The sequence below is a fragment of the Chaetura pelagica genome, unplaced genomic scaffold (genome assembly GCF_000747805.2).
Source record: "Chaetura pelagica isolate M959 unplaced genomic scaffold, ChaPel_1.0 scaffold48, whole genome shotgun sequence".
In the NCBI taxonomy this organism is placed as follows: domain Eukaryota; kingdom Metazoa; phylum Chordata; class Aves; order Apodiformes; family Apodidae; genus Chaetura; species Chaetura pelagica.
The window spans coordinates 1,428,522-1,448,990 of NW_009954241.1; the positions used below are offsets into that span (position 1 = coordinate 1,428,522).

At 38.0% G+C, this 20,469-nt stretch overlaps 1 protein-coding gene and 1 non-coding gene across 2 annotated transcripts in view; one reads left to right on the forward strand and one right to left on the reverse strand.

Annotated features, from left to right (window-relative positions):
- TDP1 (tyrosyl-DNA phosphodiesterase 1) overlaps window positions 1-20,469 on the forward strand; it is a 42,699-nt gene that overhangs the window by 13,415 nt on the left and 8,815 nt on the right. Inside the window, exons 9-14 of the mRNA XM_010003708.1 lie at window positions 927-1,112; window positions 1,900-1,948; window positions 4,138-4,204; window positions 8,560-8,667; window positions 10,143-10,245; window positions 19,523-19,637. Of these exons, the coding sequence (XP_010002010.1) occupies window positions 927-1,112; window positions 1,900-1,948; window positions 4,138-4,204; window positions 8,560-8,667; window positions 10,143-10,245; window positions 19,523-19,637 (628 nt within the window). The remainder of the gene's footprint in view (window positions 1-926; window positions 1,113-1,899; window positions 1,949-4,137; window positions 4,205-8,559; window positions 8,668-10,142; window positions 10,246-19,522; window positions 19,638-20,469) is intronic.
- On the reverse strand, window positions 15,193-15,274 carry TRNAL-AAG. The gene has a single exon. It is a non-coding gene; the product is annotated as a tRNA-Leu (tRNA).

Consider the following 20,469-nt stretch of genomic DNA (forward strand, 5'->3'; position numbering starts at 1 on the left):
CCTGCTGAAATGGCATTATTGCAAATTCCATTGTGAATTTTGTATGGAATTCTAATGCTGTCCATGGCAAACTTCATGACATGCAAAATGTTTATCCATCACATTGCTTTTCAACACAAGATAACTCTTTAGATCTCCCCTAGCTTGTAAAGAGCTTGCCCTTTCTGATCTGTGTTGTCTGCATGTTTTTTTTGCCTGGTAAGATGCTGAGTGAAAACAAAATAAAACATAAAAAGCCTGTAGAGGATAAAGATGGTCTTGTGGCAAATGTTTCTGAGATTATAAAGATTTGGGTTTTTTAGTGTCAATGCAGATAGACCTAGTGACACTACACTGGTGGCTGAAACAATTTTTCCCCCTCTCTAGAAGGGGGGGAAAGGTAACCATGATATACAATTTAGTATGTGCCAATATGCATCTGTTTTTAATGTGACTTTAAATTCCATTCACAGCTACAGGACTCCTCTAGAAAGATTATTTCCATTTTCTCTTCAATTGTTTTTTTTTCCCCTCTCTTATTTTGGGCTTCTGTTAGTAAGCTGGAACTTCAGAATATGAGAGGAATTTTATGGCTCACAACCACCAAGTAAAAAAGATGGAGTTATTTAGTTTCAAAAGTCACAATAAATTAATGTTCCATGTTTTTACAAAATGCAGCTGGCATTTGTTCACCCATTATTTAATGGTTGGCTTTGGTGCATTTGGATAAAACTTGCGATGTTTGATCTTCTCTTGAAGGAACAGTGGGTTTATTTGGAGATCCTGGTTACTTTTTTTATTGCCAAGTTAACAACAGCTTAACACTTAGACTATCTACTTGTCAGAAGTGAATTATAAAGAATTTATTTTATCAGAAGCCATATCAGACCCTTAATTAAGGTTCTTTGCCTGCTGAAGTCTAACAATGTTTTAATTTCTCTCACTAGCTTTTGAAAGACCATGCTTCATCAATTCCAGCACAGGAATCCTGGCCTGTTGTTGGACAGTTCTCAAGCATTGGTTCAATGGGAGTTGATGGGTCCAAATGGCTGTGCTCAGAGTTTCAGGAGAGCCTGGTGGCTGCAGGCAGCAGTGTGGCAACTCTTCATAAATGTGATGTTCCGCTTCATTTGGTGTGTCTTTTTAGATGCTAGTGACCTTTATTTAACATTTGTTCGTTTGTTGTTTTAAATCTTAGTAATTGATCTGCTCTTAACTTTTGGAAGACGTTAATGTAGTTTTTCTTGTACTGAAATCATACACATGCCACTTAGTGACAATTACTCATATATGGTACACTATAAAAATGTACTATAATATTCATCTGCAGGACACTGGAATATATATAATCCAGTAGAAATTCTCATTCTGTAGCTTGTCTGCCACTGAGTTTTGTAGATGCAGCTGTTTCTGCTACTGACATGTAACTGAACTCTTTAAGTATTCAGTAACTCAAATTCTTTTCTAACCTGGTTATTTTGGTCGGGCTACTAACACAGTTAAGGGGAGGAGCAGAAACAAGTTTGTGGCAGGAGCTTGTTAAGGACAAAATGTTGTCACACTCTGCTTTTATCATGTGCTGACTGCCCCCGCATAATATTTGAGACAGAAATCTAAAATCTCCTCATAAATTAATGTAAAATGCTTACTTTGACCACCATGAAAGTGGTTGAAGCAGGACTGTGTGAGTCTTGCTGGCTAATTCTAGTATGTTTTGCAAGAGAAGTAAAAATATCTTTGTTCCTGGCACAAAACTAGTTCTAAGCTGCAGTGTAACTTTGTTAATTCTGAAACATGAAGCTTCTAATGTTGTTCTCAAGTAAGTTCTCTTTAAGGTGATTTTTGTTTGAAAAATGACGGCCTGTGTACTTAGAACGGAACTATTGAAGTTTCTTCTTCCCCCTGTCCCCCTCTGTGCAGGTTTATCCTACTGTGAACAATGTGAGGCAAAGTCTGGAAGGCTATCCTGGTAAGCAGATGAACCTACATTATTAGCTTTTTGAGATCATGTCCTTCAAAATTAAATTAGTGGTTGAGATTGAATGAACCTGAAGTTGTAATTTTGCTGAGAACTTTGTAGAATAAGGTGGCAGTAGAATTCTGAGCTCTGATTCCAGCTTTAATTGTGACTTAATTGAAGCAGTGTTGTGGGCATTGGTATGTAATGTTTATGTCTGTAAGGTGACGTTCATGTGTTGCTGCCTAGGGAAGAACGGAGCTTGCCCACTTCTAACTCTGGCCATACTTTCCTTTTAGCAGAGTGTGCCAAGTTCTCCTGGAGTTTTTTTTGCAGTTTCATCTTGCACATGAGATACAGTGGAGAATAAGGTGTTTCACTGTTCATTAAGGGTTTTTTTAATATTGCAATATGTAATTGTTCTGTTCAGCCTTCCCATGTTTGTGTTCATGAAGTCAATGTATTCTTATAGAAAGCATAGCCCCAGCCAGCCTGAAAGAAGAAGAGGTACTGTATTGTTCTGATGCAGTGAAACTTCTGTTTCTCAAAAGCAAGTACTTCTGTGGCTGACATCCATGCATGCTAAGGGAGCTGACTGATGTCAAAGCAAAGCACTTGCTGATTAGTCTCCAAAAGGTCAACACAATTGAAGAGATTCATGAGAAGTGAAAGAAAGGAATTCTTTCCTGTCTTCAGGAAGAGTAAAAAGGAGAATCAAGGCAACTATAGGCTTGTCAGCCCTACCTTGATCCCTGGAAACGTGATGGAACAAAACTGCAGAAACCGCTTCCAAATGTATGGTGGACTATGTCATTGGGAGTAGTCAGCATGGATTTATAAAGGAGGATTAATTAACCTGATGTCCTTCTACAGTGAGATGACTGGCTTGATGAATGAGAGAATGAGGCTTTTGACACTGTCTCCTAAAACATCATTATAGACAACCTGGAGTACAGACTGGATGAGTGGACAGTGAGGCAGATTGGACACTGAACTGCCAGCCCTTAATGGTTATGATCATTGGCTTGAAGGCTAGCTGGAGGTTAGCCACAAGTGGTGGAGTGTGCCAAGCATTCATACTGGGGCCATGCTTTTAACATCCTCTTTGATGACCTGGATGTTGGGGCAGGGTACATCTTCAGTGAGTTTGCAAATGATGCAAACTCAGCAGTGGCTGATATATCAGGTGATTGTGCTGCCATTCAGAGGGACTATACAGGCTGGAGAAATGGGCTGGCCGGAACCTCACACAGTTCAGCAGAGGGCAATGCAAAGTACTGTGCTGGGGCAAGAATGACCCCAGGAATGCTTCCAGCTCTGTAGCTTTCCTATGAATTGAGCAGTATTTGAACATACATAGAAACTGCAGCTGGTGTGTTGATAGGTATCTGTGGGTTTCCACAAGCTAGGGTCTTTTCAAATATATCTGGTTGTCGACAGTTTCCAGTGTCAGGTGAAGGTGATACTCTTGAAAGTCAGAGATGCCATCTCTGCGATGACCCCTTGCTGCCATTTCTTTCACATTGTCAAATAACTTGATGAATTACATAACTCTGTATTAGTGCAAATGCAGCGCTCTCTTGACTCCTGTAGTTAGTGCATCCCTGAAAGTAGTAAAACTTCTCTAACAGGTCCTTGTGGTAACTTCTGGCACAGGTTGAATGCAGTAGGTTTTGCATCATGTTTTTAATACACAACGCAATTATAACTTGGGATACGATGGCCAATTTTCTGTGCTAAATTAATTTCAAGAAATCAGAACATGCATTAGCCAAAGACCAAATCAATGCAAATACAGTTTCATCAGAATTTCTTGCTGCTCTTAAAATAACTGGTTTTTGTTGTTTGTTTTTTTTTCTTGCTGAAAGCTGCTTCTTTTATTCCCTCTTGTACGGATAATTAATCTGTTGATGTAGTATCATAACAAAAACAAAAACATCTGTCTTCTAAGAGGACTTAAATCTACAGCCTGTATAGTGTTTCTCTTTTTCTAGTATAAATCTAATATGTAGTGTTTAGGAACTTAATAAATTATGACAAGGAAAAAAACAACCGATCTAGACCATTTTATACTACTGGACTATTTTACCATTTTCTGAAAATAAGTCATGAGGATAGTACAGAACTTATTCCCCAAGATGCTTGCTGCTTTTAGAATGTCTTTCAAAAAACAAATGTACATGTTCTGTTTTTTCCTTAAGCTGGTGGCTCACTTCCATACAGTATACAGACAGCACAGAAACAGCTGTGGTTGCATTCCTATTTTCAGTAAGTAGAACTAAATTCTTTGGGTGTTTTGTGGTGTTTTTTTTTCCTTAGACTATTTGTTTAAACTCACAATGCTGTAATGTTTGAGGGTTAAAGGCAAATTAATGGGAAGTAGTCAGAAGCATGATATTCTTAAATTCATTAAAATAATAGCTTTTAGTTCCTTACCTGCTGTTCTTGTTGCCAAAACAATCAGAACATGCTATTTACCTGTAAAAACTATATGGGATACTGTTGCTAATGGATGATGCTGCCAGATTTTGGATTCTGTAAACTTCTATTTAAACTTTCCTTCCCTGAACTGCAATGATGTTACTCTTTTTTCCTTTTTTTTTACATTCATATTTCACCTTCCCACTTGTGCCTTATTACCAGGATTTCAACTGAACCACAAAGGACTAGGAAGGCTTTTGTGTTTGTTTTTTGAGTGCAGCAGTCCTGCTGCAAGGACTATGAGTCCCATATGGTAATACCATCTCTTGTTAAAGGTGCCTTGCTTTTTCCATTAAGAACTTCTATTTTCTCTTGCTACTAATACTGCCAAATTCTGACAGTCTAACACATTCTTTGCCAGATGTCTCCCTCAGGCTGAATCTTTAAAAACTTAGGCATGTTTTGAGAACAATGGGGAAAGTTGTTTTGCACAGATTAAAAATAAATAAAATTAATTTGGTAAGCTATTACAAGACCACAGCTTCCCATTCCTTTCACCAGAAACGTTTAACTCTCTAAGTGGAATTTGCTCTGGTAAAACACTACCCCTATCCAAGTAAGAGTTTGAACAGTTGTGTGATTCAGTGGGCTGACAATACAATTGCTAGTTGGAGAGAGCATCTTCCATTCTGGAGTAATAGCTGCCATGAGCTTTGATGGTCAGTGTCCAAGGAATGAAACTGGAACAAGCAAGCATGTGAGGCTTTGTCTCTCCTACCTTTGAAGCATGTCCATTCAGAAGGGAAAGCAAGCTAACAGACATCTTCCAGATCATTCAGTCACGACTGAAAAAGTGAGGAGATTATAAGACTTGGGGATATTTGAGCAGACTTACTTCAGGTTTTTATAAGCATGTAGTTCACAAGCATCTTACTAGAATAAAAATGTAATCTTTTTTCAGTTAGCCTTTTATTTAGTACACAAAACATTTCTCGATAATGACATCATTAATTGTTCTGTTTCTGTTTAATGAGAAAACACCCACATTACCTGTCTTGTTGGGCATATTAGGGGTCTGCTCTGGCAACAAAAGGGCTGTTTAAATTCATCTCTCGAATTGGTTGCAGATGGCAAGTGGCCCCTCATAATTGCTCTGTAGTGACTACCCAAGTGCAGATTCTTACCCTGTATACTCTGTAATACAACATATTAACCCTTGAGGAGAGCCTGCATGTAAGCTATTATAATAGAGCAGATGACATGCAGCAGCTTGGCAACCTGAGAGACACAGAAAATGGTAGGTTCTGTTTCAAAAATGTATAAGGTGAGCCATTTTGAAGACTTGCCATAATGCAAAGCTTTGGGCAGTAGAAGCATTACAGGACTTTCTTTACCTCATTGAAAAACAATACAAAACCGGCAAGAAACTAGGGATCCTGCCAGACCTGAAATAAGATAAATACTTTATACTTGCAGTAAAGGAGAAGCAATAGCTCAATTTTATAAGTAGGGAGAGATTAATAGAGTTGGAAAATGGTGTCTTGTAGTTTCACCCAGAGTTACAGCCTCTGCCCTAGGCACACAATTTTCTAATGCCTGTGGGCTACTTTTCTCTCTTGCCAGTTGAGTAAATTTAACCTGTAATGCAGCTCTTAATGGTAATTTCTCTAATTTCTCAAAGGAGCAAGATTGCTAAATATTGATTTAGTTTTTCTGATCACAGCACATGATTCCTAGACTGCTTTGTTAGATTAACTACTGTGTAAATGGTGTGATTTGCTCACTTATCTTTCTGGTAGGGTTGCTGTTTTTTCTGTTCAGCCTTACTTGTAAGGAGAGATTTGCAGTATTTGTTTTCTGCTAATTGCTGCTTTTGAAACAGTTGATCTGTTTTAGTAGTATATAAAACACTAATGCTCATTAGTTGATTGACTTTTGATAGCACACACCTTATGTTTGTGCTTTTACCTTGTAAATTTTTTTTTTTCAAAGAATGGAAAAAAGTGGTTTGACAAGAGCTTGTTTGACATGCTGTTGGCAAGTCAATAATCATAGTTGTGTTAGACCTTTATATGTTCCTTAGGCCGGTAGAGTTTTGAGCAATAATAATTGTATCTGTTTGGGGAAACTGCAGTTTTGTTCCCCAGACATCATAAAAAGATGAGATATGAAGCATTTACTAAGAGGATTCTCTTATTGTTGAAGCTAATGGTGTTTTAGCTATACTCAAGCCTTGTTGCCAGTATCTTCAGATGGAAGGCCTGTTCACTATTTGAAGTAAGAACTAAATGATGAGTTAGTGGTGTAGAAAACGAGTTATTCCTGCCTCTACTTATAGGTTGAACGTGTCTGCACAGATGAGTTTTCAGGATGTTACGATTATCTCGCTTCCCTCCCTTGGTAGCTTTACTTTTAAAGGGGCCCATGACTGTTCTTTACCTCCTTTGTGCTAGACATACCAGACATTGGTGGCAATTGATACTTGCTGTATGTCTTCCAGCTTTCTGGGTTACCAGTTTCAATCACTTGTAATTGAAACTAACTGCAGTCAGGTTACTGTAGAGTGTAAATGGAAGAAAAGTGGTAGTACTCTTGCTAAAACACAGTACTTAATTGTATCTGTCAAAGATAATAGAGGCAAAAAGGCAGTAGACTGAGACAGTATCACAAAATTACTGCGGTTATTAGTGGGGGATAAGTTTGTCCTTGAGAGTGGCAGTGAGATCTAAACAATATCTGTCTTCAGATCCCATTTCTACAATTTTATCTGGTTTTCATTTCTACAGTGTTACTTAATAATTTTTGTGCCTTAAAGGAAAGAGTAAATTAATGGGAGAAATACAGGGAGAATGGAAGAAACTTGTGTGAATGAAGATCAGGTTGTATGGGGTTCTGAGCAACCTGGCCTTATGGGAGGTGTCCCTGCTAATGCAGGGGGGTGTGGATCTAGATAATCTTTAAGGTCCCTTCCAACCCAAACCAATCTGTGAATCTGTGTTGGCCTAAAATGTCAATTGTGAGATAAAACTATTAAAAAGAATTGTTGAGTTAAGGTATAGCCTTACAATCTGTGTGTATGTAGAGTTCTGTAGAGGAACACAAGTTTACTTAGGTGTTTCTGTGACACATACATTAGTCTATTCTTCACTCCAAACATGTATGCAGTGTTTCATCTCTTGCCCTTTAAGACTACAGAACCAGGATAGCGTTGTTGAAGTAGGTCTTGTCCTCTGAACTGCAAAGTCTCTTGACTTAACTCATATGAAGGTTAGATCTGAAAGTCAATTTGGATAAATATTCCAGCCCTTCCACTTTTATCTTCTTAGGCTTTTAAATGAGGAGGGTTCAGCTCTGAAAAACCATTTAAGTAATTGGTTCTTTTATATTTGCCTTTTAGAAGAGAATGTTAAGTTAGGGAAACCAGATTGTGGCAAACAAAACCAGAGTCTATTTTTTCCCTCAGTTTGGAATAAGGCTCTGGGTGGAAGAAGGTGTATTCAGAAGCCTTCTTCCTGACTGAGTGACAAAGTGCTTCTAAATACCATGATTACATGCCTTCAGTTATGTACATATATTTATTGGTTGCTTACAGTTTAGTTCTGAAACATTGATGCTGAATTACCCCAGAAATGGCTTCTTGTTTTAAACAAGCTTATATATATAAACACACAACTATGACCTGTAGTCTCTTAAGCCCTCAGCTTTCTCAGTGGCTTAGAGGCACAGAAAAGGGAAGAGGAAGGGTAGTGTCAAAAATCTGTCGGCTGCTTCCTGCCTCTACTTCATGCATAATAAATTATAATGAGCTTGGGGAATTTTGCGAGGTTTCATTTGGTGCCAAGCTCCCTTGCTTAAAGGCATAACCCTTGCTAGTCTTCAAAGAAGAAATATTGGCTGGAACTTTGGACTTAGTTTCTTCAGTGCTAGCTGGAGTGGAGGAATGGAAAACTTATTAGGAGAGTCTGATACTCTGAGGAGAATGTATCTCTGGTTTATTTGCAAAGAACAAAAATTCTGCCCTTCTGGTAAAACGAGATTTCAGGATTAAAAACTCAGCTGAATTATTTTCTATAGAGGGGAAAAATGTATTAAATGTTACAAGTACAGGGTAGGATTACTGAAAGTAATACACTGTAGTATCATGTTTTTTAGACCTGAAAAAAAAACTCTGTATAAAAATAATGTCTTTTTTTTCTTTCTAGCAAATGGTCAGCAGAAATTTCAGGTCGAAGTCATGCTATGCCTCACATTAAGACATACATGAGAACATCTTCTGACTTCCAGAAGATTGCATGGTTCTTAGTTACAAGGTAAACAACTAAACATACACCTCTCACTTTAGAAAAAATCGTATATAAGTTCTTGTCAATGGTAGGCTCAGATGAGTCACTGCCATAATCCTTGTGTTGCTGTAAGTAGTGATATGAATTTCTGTCCATATGTAATGTATCTTTTCATTGTGGTGCCCTTTTTGGGGATGCAAGTTGAAATGATTGTTAGGAACTGCTGGCAATTGCACCAAAATCTTTTCTGACTTGTAACTGCTAATTTCGAGATTCAGCATCAACTGAAGTGCCAAGTATTTTTAAACCTTGAGTTGAGTTTCATTAACACATGCTGTACATGAAAGTGTTGGTTTGTACAAAAAAAGATATGGGTTAAGTCTGTTTGTCCTTGCACTGCCTTATCGTTACAAAATGTAAATAGCTAATATTTGGAATCTGAGCTTCAAGTCTGTCTTTGCGTTTTTTTTAAAGAAGCCAAAAGAGGGAGTGAGAAACTTCTTGATGTGGACAGAGAATGTCTTATTCACATGGGCAATACAGATATGTTTCAGTTTTGCCAAAACTGATTTTTATGGAACTCTATATACTTTAGATCATGGTCTTTGTATCCTTACTGGTAAATACATAGTTACTTTTGTCTTTTTTCCTCTTTATATACTGGTTCTTTAAATTTCATCACTTCTTGATACTGTTGTCTGCAATAGTAGTAGTGAGTAAGGTTCTTTTTAAATTATTTAAGTCATTCAAATGTGATGGTAAGTCCACCCAGTACAGAAATTAATGATTGCTTTTATTTTTTGTTTCCTGTATTTCACAATTTGCTACTGGAAAAAAGCATCCAGTATGTGTGTCAGTTAAAAAATAATGTTTAAGCTGTTTATTTTGCCATAGAAGTAGGTTTTGACAAAAATGCATTTATTTTTTGACTCCCAACTTGATCAACTTCGTAGCAGATACTGATAAAGGATCAACTACAACACAGTGCTGAACAGCACATTAAATCAAGAACACCTCTTCAATAAATACTTATTTTTATAAATATATCAAAGAACAAAATGCCAGGAGGAAAGATACTGCTTAATACTTGCAAAAGTGCTCTGTGTTAAATGTCTTACAATATAACTTGTTGTAATTGAGCTAGCCTTTAATTCTTCCTAAATGGTCAAATTGAAACCATTTACCAAAACCAAGACCCTTTCTGAAATATGCATAAAAGATTCAAAAGGCTGAATTTGTCTTGTAGGTCTGTATGACACAAGTAGGCTTGTATAATTATCCACATGAGGTCTATGATTACCTTTTTATATATTGTCTCTGCTACTCCCACTGTGCTGCAAAAATAGCAAGAAGGAAGAACACTCATATCACTCTTTATGAAATGATTGTTCTTGTTGAAGTTAAGTTCTCCTGCTCGAAGTCCATTGCTACAGCTATGGTAATTAAAATACTTTCTGCTTTGCAGATTATGCCTCACTGAAATGCTTTGCTTCTCTTTGCAGTGCCAATCTTTCTAAAGCAGCTTGGGGAGCTCTGGAGAAAAATGGTACCCAACTTATGATCCGTTCCTACGAACTTGGAGTCCTTTTCTTGCCTTCAGCATTTGTAAGTTCATAGTTCTCAAGTGAAAAGCCTGGGATGTGCTGAGAGTCTACAAATATCGACAAATACAAATAGACTTAAATCTACTTACTAGGTTCTGTATTTCCAGGTTGGAAAGCTAATAACAAGGTAGTCTTTAAAATGGAAGCAGTCCATTTTCCTACACAGGAAGTATGGATTTGCTATTGATGTGACTTTTGTTGTGTTACTAAACAGCAATAATCTTTTAAACTTTTAAGATACACTAACAGTTACTGGAGTGGATGATCAAATGTCTTCCATGCTTCTTAGAACTAGGCTGTGGGTGCATATTCACATTGGAGTGATGTGCAAATGCTTTCCAGGGTGAGAACTGTATCCAGTGATGATTAGTAGCCACAATTCTGCTTATTCTCTTAATGCATCAAGTTTCTTATTGAACTGCTCTTGCTGGTTTTTAGCCCCTTACAGAATCCTGTGGTAATGAGTCCCATGACTTAATTGTGCACTGTATTTAAGAAAAAAGCTTCCCTTTTTTGTTTTGACTGCATTTTATCTTATTTAGATCTACTGTCTGATAGGGGGATATGTGAGTTTCTTGTTCCTGTTGTGGTTTCCTCCTCCTCTCTGGTGGACCTATTACTACCAACCAAAATGTTATCAACAGCAGTTAGTCTATGATCAAAAACCATTCAAACTCCTTCCTGTGAGAAATTCTCTTTTCCAGAGAAGAGACTCCAAGTTTCTCTGAAAAAGATATTGTATATTAAAGTCCAACAAATTTTTCTGATGAAGAAAACACTTTTCTTAGAATGTTCACTGATGTTCACATAATGTTCCTTCATTTCTCTTGATCAGTAATGTGAACCCAAGTGAATATTTAATGTTATAGCAGCCTAAAAAATGTTTATCTACCATAATCGTGTAATTGCAGTCTCCTAAGATCACAGTATTGAGATTGATGGTTTCTGGCTGTAGCTGAAGAAATACTGTGTCTTGCTCTGACACATATTAAGGAGTTTCACTTAGTGTGATCTCTGATACAGTGAACCTTAGAGACAATCTCTGATATTATTCTCCAGCAAAGGTAAAGTGGAATAAAACTTTGTAGAGAAAATGTTTAGCAGAGACTGAAACAAGAAAAATCCTGTAGCTCACTATAATAGGAGGCATTGGTTTTGATATCACTGCACTCTAAAAAAAAATCCAAACAAACAATCACAAATATTCCTTGTATAAACAAGTATTAATAACAGAATAATGAAGTGTAGGGCAAACAAGTGAAAAAAATATTTGCCTTTTAGCAGCAACTGACCTCAAGGGGTAAAATAATGTTCTAAGAAGTTGGCTTCAGATGCTGCTGGGCAAAGAATTTATGTATGACACTGGCATGATTGTAATTCACGGAGTCATGGGTGAAGTGTTCTGTATGAACATAACTGATCACCAGATTGTACAGTCCTGGTACATAATTTGAATATTCCTGTTCTTAAACTGGCTTTTCCATACATTACTAGTTTTGGGAAACAGTTCAAATGGGCAGAGAATCAGGAATAATTGAAATAGTGTTTTTGCCAAGAGTGACCATACCCACTTCAGATCTGAAGTTACAAAATTTTCACTTAAACAAAAAAAACCTTTCCCAAAACCCCCCCCCATGAGAGAAGACTTGGCTTCCTTTCCATCCTGAATCTTGCATTGTACACAGGAGTTCTTGTGTGTGGAGCAGGGGAGGAAGGATCACTACAGTATTTTTCAGAGTGCCAGAAATTATGTAAAAAGATCTTTAATTTTTTTCCCATGCTTAAAATTGTATGTCTTAATGCCTTTGATCTTATTCTTGTGAGTTTTTCTATAACTCAGTTTCTTTCTAAAATCAGACTGTTTTGATGAAGTCATACTTGTTCAGGAGCATTTAATTTATCAGAAATCTAAAAGATTCTGAAGCACTCGAACCTTGGAAAATTTCAGGAATCAAAAGTTGAAACTTCACCTTCATTGCAAGCTTTCTGCTGTTAGACTTTTTCATCAGTCTGGGTGTTTGTTTACACCAGAAATTATTAGTGATTTGTTTTTTTTCCTGCTTGCAATCCAGTTTTAGCAGTTGGGAAAAATCCCCTTAGCTATTTAAGAGATGGAGAATTATTAAATATGGAAGTATATTTTTATTCTTGTGGTGCATCGAAATAACTGGAATATAAATGCAGGGTCTAAGATAAGTTTACTGATCATTAAAACCACATGAGATACTCATTAAGCATCTGCTTCAGACTTCAGCAAAAGGCTGCAAGCGCTGCTGTTAATCAAATGTGAGTGCTCTGCTAGTAATGACAACTGTAAAGAACAATTTTTGTAAATACTTTTGGGTCAGCAGTTCATAATGAACTGCTGGTCATCGGGGTGAGAGGCAGAAAAGACATTGATTGGATTCACCCTTATAAGATGAAAGGTTGCACTGAAACACTGCAATGATTTGACATCTCTCCCTTGGCCAAAACTGTTTAGGGACTAGAGATAATACTGTTTGCTGTGGGAGGAAGGTTGCAGGGCTTTGAATTTTTAAGTATTTTCAGCAATTTTTTTGCATTCTACATTAATACACATGCTGTAAATTTATTAAGTGAATCCCAGAGAATACTTGGTATTTAAATATGTAAGAGTCCTCAAGTTCTGGCATTCTGTTTTTTCTTTTTCATCAGCCTCTTTCTCAGAAAAGGCAGTCAGGGTGTTCCTGTCCCAGTCCCCACTATGTTCAGGAAAAGACCAAATTCACCTAGTGCTAAATAGCCATGTGTTAGTTTGATCATAGTTGAAGAAACAAGCAGTAGGAAAACTTCCTCCATTGCAGGAGAGTTGCTGCTAAAAATTTGACCATTAAATAAGGGAATGAAAAATGTTTTTGTTTCTCTTGTTTGTAGTAGCAAAAGGGAGGCAGTATTAATACATTTAATATACTGGGAGCAAGAAGGATCATCTTACTGCAAGGTAATATCAGATTAATTACAGAAATAGGATTTGGGTGCTGCCAGTCTTACTCCAGTGCTCCCTACTGTCTGGTTATTGAGACTGTCCCTTAGAAAAATAGCTCAGGCTTTAATACTGAATAGTGTTATTATCTGACACAGCTGATAGTTATAACAGTAGAGGTGAGTACACGTTGGTGAGGTCAGTGCGGATTGTGCAAGATCTGGAGCTAGTACAGAGTAAGTATCACATGATGGTTACTGTGCTGGCCACATTCACAGTCGTTCAAGGCTTCCTCAGGCATGTCTGTGCAAGCTGCTGTCCTTACAGTGTGTCCTGGTTTGAGCCACTTTTCATTAAATGCATTTGTAATCTTTTAGTAGACATTAATGCTTTTGCAAGGTTTTTCCTTTATGCTGCTTTAGGAGTGAGCATCTCAAGAAGATGATTCCAGGCATCTTTGAGATTTCCTTAAGTTGAGAACTTGCACTAAGGGTGTGTTTCAATCTAATGATACTCTGCAGTAGGTTTTCTAGTGATAAGATGACCCTTGTCTGTAGAGCCATCCTCTGTCTTCAAAGTCTATGGAAATTTTTTAACTACATTGAGTAAAAAAGGTATTTGGCAGAAGGTGAAGTAGTTACTCATTAGAGTAAGCCAATTTCTATATATACGGGGATCAAAACAGTAAGTTATGCGTACAATATTTGTCAAGATCTTAGTAGTTGCAAGGCAGGTTCAGATATGCAGAAAGGATGATGACATTCTTGGCATTGTGGTCGCCATTTTTGTTTGTTGAAGGCCTCTGCCTTAAGCCTAGCAGTGCTGCAGGCTTAGGTTCTTGATCTAGGATGAAGAATATGTAGTATATATAGCTTTGTAACGCGGGACCATGTTCTGGTGACAAGTAGGTTGCTGTACCTGTCTGACTTGGCAGATTAGTCTAATAGAGAATTAAGTGACATGTAACACATTAGCCTATGATTTTTTTTCATTCAGAATTGACAGAAGTGTGTACACGTAAGAAAGATAATTCTGTCACACTTTGTGATAAGGTCTAGTTTGATTTTGTCAAATAGCATAATTAAAACGTATGCAATATAAAAACACTAAGTACAATGCTTTCTCTGTAGCCTTCAGCTCTTCTTTGTCTTGTGTAAGTCTCGAGGAAGCATGCAAATATATTCTCCTGTACTAAAATCTGACAGTGTGGATGAGCCAGTCATATCTTTTGAGTTGCAGACGTCTCAGAATACAGCTTACTTGAAGCTTATCCAAAACTTGCAAGAATGTGTACCTTTTAATGCATACTACAGCAGACAGTACTTAGTTCTTTTCTTCCTGCTTTCCTAAATACTGATACAGAATTTTGGAGACTGGCAACTGGAAAAAAAACAACTCATCTGTGAGTAGTCACACAATAGGGAGTAATGTTGGAGCAGAGCAGGGAGAGGGACTGGAGCTGTTTTTCCTTTCTTCGTTAGTGCCAGCAGAGATACCTGATAACAGATATCTCTATCAGGAGCATAGAGAAATAAATATTAATACTTGCCTTCTGTTCCTGACATTCAAGTTGCAATTCTTAGTATGTAACTGCATAAAAAGTGCTTCTTTCAGAGCTTAGTCTGGTTGTCAAGGCTTTTGTTGGTTCAGCATGGTTTTTATGTACTCTGTGGCAGGGTAGTCTTAGGTGAAGGTAATGGAGAACTAGGAATAGACTAGCGTTTTTTAGAAACTGCATTTTTAAAAAGTTTGCTCACAAATGAAAATACACAGAATGCAAACTACGTGATGTGTTCTGAAACAGGACTGATCATTCCTGACCTTCCAGACGGGCTGTTGGAGTGGTGATATAATGTGGCTGGGTTCCAATAATTGTTTGTTCAGGTTGTTTCAGGCAGTTAGATCGTGAAGTCACTGACACTTATTGTGATGGAAGTTAAGACAGAATCTGTGTAGGTTGTGGAAGATCTGTAAGAACATCAAGTCCAACCATCAAAATCATTCTGGCAGCGGTGGGATTCGAACCCACGCCCCCGAAGAGACTGGAGCCTTAATCCAGCGCCTTAGACCGCTCGGCCACGCTACCCCATTGGAGTCACACCTCCCACACTTAATATTCTTAATCTTGAAAAACCCTTTGAGCACTGGTTAAAGCTGCCTATTTCATGCTAAAGACAACTTTGGAAGTGGATTGTTTCTCACTTGCTGCTTTTTGTCTGGTTTTTAAAATGTTTTCAGAACTTCTACTTTGAGGTTGTGTCCTGGCCTGATGTGCTAGTGCAGACTCTCAGAAATATGTTGAATGGTTGTTCTCAACACAGCAGCAGCTGTCATCATTTGTAATTTTAGTGTTTAGGGAAAAATCAGCTGATGCTGACATTAGACCACAAGCTTCTCTTGATGAAAAAGAAATGTTTATAAAAAAAGATTGTCCTGTGTTTGAACTGCATTTCTCTGTCTCCGTTTCTGTTTCCCACCTCCTACATCTTCATTCTCACTCGTGTTCAGCTTGCTCTTTCAGCTGCTAGGGATTCCTTTCCTGAGGCTGAAATAAGTTACATTTTTAACATGTAAAGCATGTTGAGAGAAGCCCATCTTGTAACAGTATGGAGTTGTGGGAAGCATATCATAGTAATTATTTTGTTTGAAAAATCCTAGAAATGTCTAATGGAAGGCTTTTAAAATTAATAGTTCTTCCTTACAGCTTCTTTGTCTACTAAGGTTGTAAAATAAACTGAGCTTGACCTGTAACATGGTATAAAAGTTTGTGGAATATTTAAAACTTCTAAAAGGTTTGTTGAAGAATGATACTGTCCAGTTAGCTTTTGGAAGTAAAAATTCAGAGAAACATAGTAACTGGTGTTAAACTGAGAGTTTACCTATGATTGCTTACCTAGTGCTATCAGATGCTGCAGTTGTATCTAGGTAATCAGTCAACAGACAACTAACAGTAGTAGTTCAGATTCTGAACTGCTGTATTTGATGGTGAATAGTCACTGGTAATGAGTAGAATACTCCTTTACAGTTGCTTGTGGAGGTGGTATGATCTGAATCTAGAGCCAGCCATTCTGTATGTGTGTGATCTTCAGAACTGAAGTGCTTATTTTTCTGAGTTCAAACAGGAACAGTCAATGATCAAAGATCCTTGATTTCTGTAGTTTCAGATGAACCCATCTATCCTGTATGAAATAGCTGGGGAGTAGGGAAATAAAATCTTGGTTTACCCACATTGTATTTATACATGGGGTGTAGGATGTTAAAACCTTGCTTTTAGTGTTTACAAAACTGCTACAAGGTTTTTGAACTCCAGCGGTAAAGACACCCTGAGAAATGTTTTCCAAACCAAGGAACTCTGAGTTTAGATATCTGAATTTTTCACTGTGGGCTTCTTATAAAAAAAAAAATAAAATTGCTCTAATACAATTGAGTAAAGTTCAGTTTTGAATAAATGCATCTCAGTGTTGAGAATAACTTCATGGTGTACTCCCCTAGCCAGAGGAGCGTTGCCACTGTAAAGTCTGTGTACATCCTTAATTCTTTACTACCCAAACTAGTGAGTTTTCAAATAATTTTGTCAAAAACTGGGATTTTTTTTCTGCTTACTGGCAGGGGAAAGGATGGTCCTATAATAATTCAGTGGAATAATCAGCTATATCCTGTACCAGTTACTTCAGTACTATAAAAATACTGTAGTGCTACCAGTGTTGCTATCCCTACTTGAGTGGATTTTAGTTCTTACCTCTATTTCCTGTGGGCTCTTTATAGTCTGCAATCTGCCTTGTGTTTGGGGCAAAAAAGGCTGAAAAGAATTTTAAAAGCTGTTTTATGTCCTTTTTCCATTCTTCCTCGCAGTGCCTGCCTCTACAATGTACAATACTAAGGCACTAACAGAACCCACAGCAGCATCTGAAGTTTTCTAGGTACAAATAAAAATGCTTTTCCAACTGATAAATGTATCTCAACATGTCAAAATGTATTGCTGTGAGCACCAGCAAATAGAACATGGCTGAAGAAATTTACAAGGCAGACAATTTTTTTGGGCAAGATCCTCCTGCTTTGCTTTTTTAGAAATGGCAATGAGAGCTGTCAATGTCCAGGAAATGCTCAAAACAGGCACGATTTGTGACTCATTTCGGTTTCTGTGTGATCTATGTGAAGATAAACATGTGAGAGTTATTTTTAAAAACATGTGAATCTCCTCAGAGAGCCTTGTTTAAAAAATGTTTTCCGCAATCTAGAATCTAGTTCCAAAACCCCTGCATGGGCAGGGACACCTTCCACTGGACCAGGTTTCCCAAAGTCCCATCTAGCCTGGCCTTGAATACTTCCAGGGAGGGGGCTTCCACAACCTCCCTGGGCAACCTGTTCCAGTGTCTCACCACCCTCATACTTAAGGGTTTCTTCATACTATCTAATCTAAATCTACATCTACCCTCTTTCATTTTGAAACCAGTTTTGTCTAGTGATTAAACTCTTCATCACTAGATCTCCTTATAAACAGTTCCTCTCTAGCTTTCTTTTAGGCCCCCTTCAGGTACTGGAAGTCTGCTATAACGTCTCCCCAGAGCCTTCTCAAATGTTAGCTTATGAGTAGTATCTAGGGCTGCACAGCACCCAAGCTCTCCACTAACTGAATCCTGACTATTAGGAGTTGTAAAGTAAGCTCTTACCACCACCACCATTTACATAATTCCTGGGGTTTATGAGCTATAGCATCTTTGGCATATTCCATGTTCTTTCTACAAGAGACACAAATACAGTTAAATGTATTTTTACATGAAATTTCTCAGTCTCTGAGTGATTCAAGTTTGTTGGAAGTAAAGCTGAACAACTTGACTTGTATTTTTATCTAAGTAATTCAGAATTTTGTTGTTTTCAGTTGGTTTCAAGCACTCAGTTATTTATAAGTTTTTTTAAAGTAATCATATCTTTACATTGGTTTGTTTTGAACATATTGCTTCTTACTCAAAGGCTAAGTTCTACAAAAGGTTGTAGTCTGGTTTTACTGAAGTTTTTTCAAAATTTCACTAACTTTATCAGTATAAGGAAGGGAATTTTAAAATGAATTTTTATTTGCACTATTCTTTAGTATGGACCTTGTTTGTTTCCCTTATTCTTCCATTTAAAATGCAGTGGCTTTTCCCTAGTCCTTGAAATCATTTTTTTGTTATGAAGGTGGTGAAATACTGCAACACATTGTCCGGGGAGATGCCCCATCCCTGGAGGCATTCTAGGTCAGGTTGGATGGGGTCTGAGCAACCTGATCTAGTTGAAGATGTCTGTGCTCATTGCAGGGTGGTCAGACTAGCTGATCTTTGGAGGTCCCTTCCAACTTGAGCCATTTTATGATTCTGTGATGGTAGAAAGAAAAATACAGTTGTTCAGTAACATCTTTTAAATAAGAAAAGCTTGAGAGCCTTTAGACTTTGTCTGTTCCAGTTAAATTACACTGGATTGACAATAGGCTATTGAAACTCTCAATATTAGAAATTTCCTTTTGTATAACTCATTACAATTGATGAATGGGATCCAATTTCTTTGAACAAGTCGCTAAGCAATAAAATCTGCCAAAGTAACTTGAATTGCTTTAAATCTGTCTGCCCTTGTATTGTATTAAGCTTTTTTTTTGCAGCCATTACTTTTTTTGAAACCTACTGTCATTTTAATATAAGCATAATCTTTAAAACTTTTATACAGGCAGTTTCAAATAATTTTTTTTTAGTGTACATGGATGGTGTTACCCAAGATAGATGAAAGGCATAGGTTTGAAGACTTCTTGTTTTATAACAAGTTGAATTTTAATTCAGTGCATGAAATGCATGGCACATCTAGCTACTGCAAACCATGATGAAGCTAAGCAGCAAAGAGGAAACTGTTAAAATGGTTTCCTTTAGCTAAATATTAAACACCAAAGGTGCTAATACTGCATTGGTAACTAAAGTTTTATTCTAGTGTCTGTATTTAAGAAAAAGAAGCAACGTCTTGTTTTATTGAGATATGTTGCCCATATGATGCTAGCAAAGACTTTAGCAACTTGGATAAAATTGCTCACACAAGTGAGGCCACAAGCCTGCTACCTACTTGAACAAGGAAATAGATTGGTGTATGTGTAAGGGGCTGGGAAGGTAGAGTATAACCAGTGTGGACCCACCTGCATGTTATCAGTTCTTAAAACAGGAAGGTGCTTTAGGAAGTATCCAGACTCAGTAATGGAGGCAAAACATTTTTTTTTTTTTTAATTAAAATAATCTTACTGAGAGAGAGAGAATATGTTGTGGCTTAGGCTTGTCTTTTTTCCCCTGTATATCTTCTGTATGTTTCCTTTCCTTCATAGGGATTGGACAAAGGTTACTTTCGTGTGAGACGGAAAATGTTTTCAGAAAGTAATGATTCAGCAACGTATTTTCCTGTACCTTATGACCTGCCACCACAACAGTATGAAAGCAAAGGTAAGGTATGACTTCAGAAGAAAAGTGTTATATATGGAGTCATCTAATCTTGTGTAACTTGGAGTTATTTGAATACTGGTATGCTCCTGTTTTAACATCTTTATTGATGATCTGGATGAGGGGATAGAGTGCAGCTTCAGTAAGTTTGCAGATGACACTAAATTGGGCAGGAGTGTTGATCTGCTTGAGGGCAGGGAGGCTCTGCAGGGGGATCTGGACAGGCTTGACCGATGGGCCAAGGCCAATGGCATTAGTTTCAACAAGGCCAAATGTCAGGTCCTGCACTTCGGCCACAACAACCCCCAGCCGCGCTACAGGCTTGGGGATAAGTGGCTGCAGAGCTGTCTGGCAGGGAGGGACCTAGTGGTGCTGATTGACAGCTGGATGAACATGAGCCAGCAGTGTGCCCAGGTGGCCAGGAAGGCCAAACAGCCTGGCCTGCATCAGGAATAGTGTGACCAGCAGGAGGAGGGAGGTGATCCTGCCCCTATACTTGGCCTTGGTGAGGCCACATCTGGAGCACTGTGTGCAGGTTCGTCACTGCAGCGTAGGAAGGACATCAAGGTGCTGGAGAGGGTGCAGAGAAGGGCAGGTGGGCTGATGAGGGGTCTGGAGAACAGGTTTATGAGAAGAGGCTGAGGGAGCTGGAGCTGTTCAGCCTGGAGGAGAGGAGGCTGAGGGGAGACCTCATTGCTCTCTACAACTACCTGAGAGGAGGTTGTAGTGAGGTGGGTGTTGCCTCTTCTCCTTAGCAACTAGTGATAGGACAAGAGGAAATGGGGTCAAGTTGCACCAGAATGGATATTAGGAAAAGCTTATTACAGAAAGAGTG